The 9049-nt window shown below is 35.0% G+C and overlaps 1 protein-coding gene across 1 annotated transcript; it reads left to right on the plus strand.

Annotated features, from left to right (window-relative positions):
* Positions 1 to 864: 864 nt before the first annotated feature.
* On the plus strand, positions 865 to 9021 carry LOC306886238 (beta-taxilin-like). The gene is made up of 10 exons (XM_079443188.1): positions 865 to 958; positions 2817 to 3036; positions 3171 to 3262; positions 4037 to 4207; positions 4491 to 4685; positions 5703 to 5822; positions 6018 to 6092; positions 6172 to 6264; positions 7069 to 7164; positions 7487 to 9021. The coding sequence occupies exons 2-10, from the start codon at positions 2829 to 2831 to the stop codon at positions 8027 to 8029; spliced, it is 1593 nt and encodes a 530-aa protein (XP_079299314.1). The 5' UTR covers positions 865 to 958; positions 2817 to 2828; the 3' UTR covers positions 8030 to 9021.
* Positions 9022 to 9049: the final 28 nt, after the last annotated feature.

A 9049-nucleotide genomic window follows, 5' to 3' on the forward strand; every position in this document is an offset into this window, starting at 1 on the left:
ACATTTGTGAAATTAAAGAATTTAGTTTGCATACGTTTTAATAGCATACATGTCTGGTAACAATTATCAGAGAGTCACTGCAGTCTCCACCAACGACACTCACCAGATCCCAATCCCCTGATTTCTGATCACCGCCACCTGTCAGCACTAATCAGCCGCACTATATCCCTGCAATCCTCCCGTTCATTCACTGTCTGGTCTCTAACATTCTATGCTGACTAACCTGACCCACTTACCTTTTGTCTACCTACCAGTTGCTCCACTGTTATCTCCGGATCCCCTGGTAAAGGAAAGAGGACATTCCCCCTCAGATAAGCCCCTAGAGACATTTCCATTCCCCGCCTGCTTACCTGGACATCCTGCTCCTCTCATTCCCCTCTGCTACTACTCAATAAACCTGTTGATTGTATTGCACTGATCTCTGTGTCCTGTATCTATCTGCTGACAACAATATTGTGATCATAACAATATTAATATTCTTTTTTAATAAAACACATTTGTATGTGTTTTTCTTGTACAGTGAAAAACTAAAACTAAAAAACAAATACAAATGTAATCAACCAACCAACCAACCACACACACACAAAGTTATTAGAGTGAGAAATTGCGAGAAAATATGCTTAATTTATTGTTCAATGCAAAAAAACAAAAGGTAAAATAGACCTGGACTTCTTGACATTTCATGAGATTCACAATTTCCTATTATAATATTCAATTTCTAATGCCCTGATTTGTTTTGAAACATGTTTGCCTTTGTCTTTCATATCTACAGATTTCACAACAATCAGACAGCGTTTGACAGAATTCACACAGATCTTCTCAATCTACAGAGCATGATTTGAGTCTCAGCCTCCTGATTATTTTGAGGTCTGTCTGCCTCCCACAGCTGCTGCGTTTGTCCTGTCAGCCGCTCTGAGAGCTTCTGCTCCTCTCACTCACTGCCTCACTGCTCCTGCTGGTAAGTGTTTCCTCACATCTCCTCAACATCTCATGCACTGTCTTCGTAGCTTTTAAAATGTGCACTGGTTTGACTGCATGTTTGACTGTCATACGGTAAAGTTAAAATATATCGACATGTGTTCAGCATTAAAAGCATGTTTCAGTGTAACGCAGCATGTGTTTTTAGACTGAATTTCTGTGTTAAAGTCTTGTGTGTCTGTTCCTTGAATATCTAATCCTTGAATATATCAAGAGCAAGAGGACTGGAAATACATTCAAATGCATGAAGGTTCAGTGTAGGTCAACTGGAAGGCAGAAAAACATTATGATAGATCAAAATATTTTGCATTAAAAAAGCATTTTTGATTAAATGTGCTATGCAGTTTTACAACATATCATTTGAACACTCGTGAATGCTTACATGCTGGAGAATAAACAGACAAGTTGACCATATTAAGAGTCTCTTGAAATAGACTCCAGGCCATGAACAGGTGCCATGTGCCGTTCTTGTGAAAGGGGGAGTAATCAGCCTGGACAGAGCGGCTAAATTTAACCAGATGAACAGGGTAAACAGACAGTCGCTTCGTAGCTCAGAGGACAAACAACCACAAACCTCTCTTTACAATAATTAAGAGCAAATACACAAGCAGTCATTGCACTTCATGATCTGATTTGAGTGTGCACTTTTAAACATATATGGGTGATTAAAGATTCCTTTAAAACTTTAGTTTTAAAGTTTAAAGTATATTCTCAGAAAGTTCTGGCAAGGGCCTCTCAAAGTTATGAACTAACGTTCTTAATAGAATGTTCATTTAAAGTTATGTGGTCTTTAATAATGTTTTCAAACGTTAGCACAAAAACAGAATTAATGGAATGTTTTTTTTTTTCTAAAATGTTTTAGTTGGATGTTTATCTTTCATTTTTGAAATGTTATTACTTGTTTCAGAATGTTCAGATTCACATTCAAACGTAACATCCTCATAATCTTTCCAAAATGATCAAATGGAATGTTCGTTAACATTTGCATAACTAAGAAAAAACATTTTTAAAACATTTATGAATGTTTTGAATGTCCAGACAACATTTACAAATATTTTTTTTTTCATAACTTAATGGAAACATTAAAAATGTTCTGAAATTATTTTTTTTCAGCTGGGATCATGCCTAACATTTTACAAAATGGTTTCGTTTTTACAAAAAAATATGAAAAGTATGAATTTCTATAATTAATTCACAAAAAATATAAAAATATGTATTTCTTTGCATTTTATGAATCAAAGTGAACTAACTTCTAAATAAAAAGTTAAATGTTTTTCTCCAAACACAGAAAAATCATTAACATCACATTGAACAATATCACTTTTTTTTTATAATTTCAAGCATACTGTATAAACTGTATTATTTTTCAAAGTTCAAATAAATTAAAGATTACTGGAGTACATTTTAGAAAATTATTTCAATCATTCTAGTTCAAATTAGTTTATTTATATAGCACAGTTTAATACAACTCACGTTGCCCAAAGTGCTTCACAATCACAAGCTAAAAAACACAAGAAGATAGCAGAAATAAACATATCCACATCACATAAGCATGAACCCATTTAAAGAAGCTCTCCATTTGAATTTAAAGGATGATGTTTTAACATAGCTTTGAACATTGGTGAGGATTTGGCAGATCAAATAGATTGAGGGAGGTCATTCCACAATTTAGGGCCTGCTCGAGAAAAAGCTCTGTGACCTCTATGTTTATATTTTCTCCTGGTAGTGCAAAGCAGTTGTTGATTTTCTGATCTCAAGGATCTAGAGGGGGTGTAGATTGCCACCAAACCGGACAAGCCAAACACAATAACATCGTCTCTATCATTTCTCAACAGCAGATTTCCATCAGAATGGAGAGCTGTTCCCAGTCTACAAACGGTGACACCAAGGCTGAAGTGACCCATGACTTCACCGAGGATCTGAGTCAGCAGCTAGAGGACATCATCAGCACCTATCAGGTCAGCGAACAGCCAGATGAGGCCGAGGAGGTTGAGGAAGAGGCCGTTCCAGACAAGACCAAAGACCAGAAAATGGAGAAGAAGATGCTGAAAGGCCTCGGTGAGTCCCATGCAAGATATTTAACCTCATGTTACTCTATTTGAAATGCCATTAGTGATCAATTAAATCTAATTATTTTCCTACTTAATGCTATCAAACTGTCTGACCAAAGAATATTGTGTCAATAATCACAGGGAAGGAAGCCATGCTGCTCATGCAGGGCCTGAATAAACTCGGAAGCCCTGAGCAGAAACTGGAGGCTCTCATTAAAAAACACGCTGAACTGGTGAGTACAGTCTTCAACAATATTCTGCCTTTGAAACATAAAAAAAACAAATGACACTTTTTAACAAGCTACCTCACTGTACTATATGAAAATGAAATTATACTATATGAACTAAAGAAAAAAGGTAAATATTCACACATGCATTTGGAAAAATCAGCCCTTTTTTTTTTTTTGACTTTGTGAAAACATTTTAAGTATATATATATATATATATATATATATATATATATATATATATATATATATAAAAAAACATGTTAAAATTATTTAATATTTAATAGAAATTTAATAGAATTTAATAGAAATATTTTCTATGTTAAAATTATTTTATTTCAGTGGATTGTCCCATAGTAATTTAAATTTAAATAGTGATTTAATATACCGTTAAGTATAATTTTAAGTATATTATAAAACAGAAAGACTTTGTATTCTATGTAAAATATATTTTATTTCAGCACAGTTTTGTTTAGGGTTGTCCTTTATTAGGCTGTCTTGTATTGTATATTTCCATTTAATTAAAAATATAAATAAATAAATAGCTGAGGCTCTCACCTTTATTACTTTTCTACCTTTGCAACATTAAAAAAATAAACTTAAATATTTAAATAATAGTAAAATAAATAAATAATAAAACACATAAATGAATCAGTAAAAAACGATCATATTAAAAGTAATTTAACAAAACTTTCTCTAAGCTGTCTTTTCAGCTTAGATAGTTTGAGATATTATATTAAAAGAGATCATAATTATATAATGTGTACATGTAATCTGCAGTTGGATGAGTACCGCTCGGACCAGAAACAGCTGAAGGTCCTGCAGAAGAAACTTCTCCAGGTGCTGAAGGAGAAGGATCAGCTTCAGAGCGAACACAGCAGAGCCGTTCTGGCCCGCAGCAAACTAGAAGGCCTGTGCAGAGAGCTGCAAAGACACAACAAAACGCTAAAGGTGACAATATCATGGATACGATTGTGTTAAAACATCTGAGCTTGTCTGAACCACTGATATCTGCTGATGAGTACAAATAAAAACCCGCAAACTATATTAAAAAGTAAAAGTGTGTCAGCACAAGCGTTGTAACATTCTATTATTAAACATTCTATGAGCATTCTATAAGAATGTGCACTGAAATCAGTTTTTTATACAAATTCACAGTACACTGAAAAAAAAGATTTAGTGTTACTCTACACTAAAAAAAATGATACATTGAATTTACACACTTTTGGTGCAGGAGGAAACTCTACAGCGGTGCCGTGAAGATGACCTGAAGCGCAAGGAAATCACCACACATTTCCAGAGCACGCTGACGGACATCCAGGCCCAGATCGAGGAGCACAGCAGCCGAAACGACAAACTGTGCCAGGAGAACAGCGGCCTGGCTGAGAAACTCAAGGACCTCATATCTAAATATGACCAGCGAGAGGCGGTGAGGGAAAACTACAGGACATCACACTGGTTGGACCTGAGATCACATCACTTAAAGCATTTATTGTTATTATTATTGTTATAATATATTATTTTAAATACTTTTTTATTTTTTATTTTCATTTTATTTTTTAAATAAGTCCATATAGTTTTTTATTCATTTTTATTTCAGTGTTAGTTATTTTATCACACCAAGATGCAGATGAGTGTGTTTCTTTATCGGAGCAGATTTGGAAAATTTTAGCATTACATTACTTACCAATGAATCCCTCACCAATGATCCAATGGATGCTTTGCAGTGAATGGGTGCCGTCAGAATGAGAGTCCAAACAGCTGATAAAAACATCACAATAATCCACAAGTTATCCACACCACTCCAGTCCAGTCCATCAATTAACGTCTTGAGAAGCGAAAAGCTGCATGTTAAGAAACAAATCCATCATTAAGACATTTTTAACTGAATCATGAGAGACATATGCACAGTTCAAGGCAAGCACTGTTTACAAGAGAAAACAGTCCAAAACCATTCTAAACACATATGGGTGGATTTTGATGTAAGAGGACAACAGGGGAAGGACTTTTTCACTTTAGGAAGCATTATTATGGATTATGGATTTATGGATTATAAACAACATTTTAAAGCTAAAATGCCTTGATGATTCATCTTGATGGATCTGTTTCTTACAAACACGCAGCTTTTTGCTTCACAAGACATTAATTGATGGACCGGAGTGGATTATTTGTGGATTATTATGATGTTTTTGTTTGGACTCTCATTCTGACGGCACCCATTCACTGCAGAGCATCCATTGGTGAGCAAGTGATGTAATGCAACATTTTTCCAAATCTGTTCTGTTGAAGAAACAAACTCATCTACATCTTGGATGGCCTGAGGGTGAGTAAATTTTTTAGCACTCAAATAAAATTTTTGTGGTGAACCATTGCTTTAAATAGCATGTGGATTGCAATAAATACATTTAATAAAGACTGAGAGGTTGTGTTTTTGGCCTTCATGCAGAATCTTGAAAAAGTGTTCAAGCACAGAGACCTGCAGCAGAAATTACTGGAGACAAAACTCACACAAGCCAACATGATGCTCAAAGAAGCTGTGGAGAAACACAAGCTGGAGAAGGAACATGTGAGTAAAACATCTCAAGATTTCATATAATAAAATATATTTTTATTGCACAAATTATATTTCTGCTTGCTAGAGTCCAATGAAGTATAAACAATACATTACTGCCATTGTGCAATGCAGGTAACTCCTGAAATAAGTTTACTGTTGTTTTCTGGGATTGTTTACTTACTTTCGATCTAATTTGTTTTTCTCCAGTTACTGAAGCATACCGCAGAGGCCAAAATACAGGTTAAACTTCTGAAAGAACAAGAGACTGACATGAAGGCACAGGTAACTTCAAATAATACACATTACTATTGTTCTCTCGAATCATATTTGTTCTGAAATTAACAAATTTATTTTCTGTCAGATTGCTGTATATTCTGAAAAGTTTGATGAATTCCAAGGAACGGTGTCTAAGAGCCACAATGTGTATGCCAGCTTCAAACAGGACATGGACAAGGTGTGTATCTCTGATATTATAAAATATTTTCTTCAAATTTTTTTGATACCTTCCTCATACATACCTCCCCCCCCCCCCCTCCCCCTAAAAAAATATGTATTGAAGCTTCAGCACATACTTTTCAGAAATGTCCAATAATATTTTTTTTTCAAACTTGTCTAAACTTGTTTAGAGTCTCACATAAAATGCATCAATGTTTAGTGTGTCTCTCAGACCCTGAACAGAAATTTAGGGTTAATTATTCCTAGCATGTTTAATCAGGGTTATTATTGGTGACTAAGACTTACAGTATTAAAAACATTTTTGTTAAAATGAGAAATGTTGCATTGGCAACAAACTAAAATAAGTTTAAGTTGAAGCACTAAAATTACTAACTGGAAATGAATATAGACTAAACTATAACTGAATTAAAAATGAAATTAAACCTAAACAGTAATATTTAAAATAATAGTAATAAAACTTTAACCTAAAATGAAAAAGAAAACTGAAAATTTTAAATAAAAGCCAATAAAATATCAACAATTATATCAAAATATGAATAAAAATGTGATGTGAAATGTGAAAATATGATACTACATAAGATGATGAACTGACTTTAACTGAAACTGAGTGTTTGCTGTTGTCCTTTTGTATTATTACACACTATGTTTCCTATTTAATACTGTAAAACTGCTTTGATGCAATCTGTATTGTTAAAAGTGCTATAAATAAAGGTGACTTGACTTGATAAGAAATACTAAAAAACCCACTAAGCAGCTTGCTGTCTATCTGATGTACATGGTAAGATGTTGATTTGTCTTACAGATGGCAAAGAAGATGAAGAAGTTGGAGAAGGAGGCAGTGGCCTGGAAATCCCGTTTTGATGGCTGCAATAAAGCGCTCATTGATATGGTTGCAGATGTAAGTTGCTCAGGTTATACATCAATATTGTTGAATGCAGTTAACTATATCAGGTTCTCCAAAGAACCTTTTAGTAAATAGTTCTTAAAAGAACCCCGTTTAACCACTTAATAATCTAAAAAACCTTTTTGCACTGTAAAGAAACTTTTGTACTATGCATGGATGTTAAAGGTTCATCATTGAACCATAGATGCCAACAAAGAACCTTCACTTTTAAGAATTTATCAACCATCTGTACAATGAGAATGAATCTTCACCCAAATAGTACTGCTGAGACTTCATAGTAGATACAGATTAATACGATCAAGATTTTCTCACGCAGAAAGCTCTGAAGGAGAAGGAGTTTGAACTCATCACGCTGAAGACCCAGAAACTGGAGAATCTGTGTAGAGCGCTTCAGGACGAGAGGAAAACCATGTATCAGAAGCTCCACGGGTCCGAACAGCCTGGAGCCGAAGATACAGCAGCTACCGAACCAATCACTACTGAGGAAACTACCGAGGAAGTGGCAGTAACTAAAGAGGAAGTGACAGTCTCAACAGAAGCGGTCACTAAAGATGCAGACACCCCCATTAAACCAACCTGTAAGAAACCTCCTGCAGAAGCGACGCTGTTGACCAAAGAGCTCACCAACCTGAAGGCAGAGAAAGCTCGGCTACAGGAACTCTCGACAGCGTTCACCATCCACCGCCACCTGCCGCCAGAGGCCTACGAGGACACGAACAGCTGCGTTGAGAGCACAGACGACACTCAGAGTGAGCAACAGGTTGACACAGAGTTCAACTTCACAGAGGAGACTATCACAGACACACTGTCTGAAGAACAACAAGATCTCAGAGACAAAGACATGCAGTCAGTTGATTAGACAGACTAATCTCAATGCCAGTTTGTCAAATTCACAAATAAACTTTATAGCCTACAGCTACATCCATGTGTATCGTGCTTGTTTGAACTTTGACACCATGCATTCATGTAGTATGTATTTTATGATCTAAGTGCAAATAGCTATAGATTCTATGTACACTATGTTAAAATAGAAGGATTTTCTATTTATACTACTTGTTGCAAATAGTGCAATTATCTGCACTTAAGTATTGTATTACATTATAAAACAGTATGCAATAATAACGTATTGAGTGTAAATTATGATTTTAATTCAAATTAAATGGATGCCACCTTATTGATACAATAAAGCTCTCCCTATACCTACCCGATACTTTTTCAACTTTTTGGTTATTTCCTTAATTTTTATTGAAAATAAATGCCTTTACGCTGTGATATGAGATTTGAAAAGGGAGAAAAAAAAGTTCTGCAAAAGCCGGGTTCCCGGGTCGATCGCATCAAGAAGACCATAGCACTCATTTTACCATCTGCACCATTGGAGCTGATGATTCATAGCCGTTTTTTATAATCTTGACGGTCCCAATCACATGTTGGTGGGCGGAGTTAGTGTATATAGCCTCTGCCAACAAGGCGGGCTATTTTTTTTGTTGAGTCATTTTATTGGGTTATTTTTTTCTACCTAACCATGAGCTTGTCTCCGGGGAAACTTCTCAGCGCCGCCGCCGATTTGGTGCACTCTTTCGGAGAAATAAAGGTTTGTATTCATTTTATTCCATTGATAAAGTCTTTAATGTGAGAATTAGCACTATTTCGGTAAAAAGCGATTACAAAGAACGGTTGAATACACTTAAATTAAAATGTTACTTTTAAATGTGCCTTTTTTATTTCTAAAATGCTTGTTAAACGAGTTTAAATGTATGCAATATTGTAAACTATGCTGTATTCACCCAAATAAATTCAATTTGTCTTGTATTTTGTCCATGGGTGTTGCTTAATAAATGTTAATCTTTTGTTTATTGCTGTTGCCTCTAGTAATTCTGTG

Source organism: Barbus barbus (assembly GCF_936440315.1).
Source record: "Barbus barbus genome assembly, chromosome: 20".
NCBI classification, from domain to species: Eukaryota; Metazoa; Chordata; class Actinopteri; order Cypriniformes; family Cyprinidae; genus Barbus; species Barbus barbus.

What these genes read in the sequence shown, in the direction of transcription:
- LOC306886238 (XM_079443188.1), top strand. Translation starts at nt 2,829, where the DNA reads ATGGAGAGCTGTTCCCAGTCTACAAACGGTGACACCAAGGCTGAAGTG. An exon ending in TTAAAAAACACGCTGAACTG is followed by an intron (nt 3,263 to 4,036) that starts GTGAGTACAGTC and finishes TGTAATCTGCAG; the next exon opens with TTGGATGAGTACCGCTCGGA. An exon ending in ACAAGCTGGAGAAGGAACAT is followed by an intron (nt 5,823 to 6,017) that starts GTGAGTAAAACA and finishes GTTTTTCTCCAG; the next exon opens with TTACTGAAGCATACCGCAGA.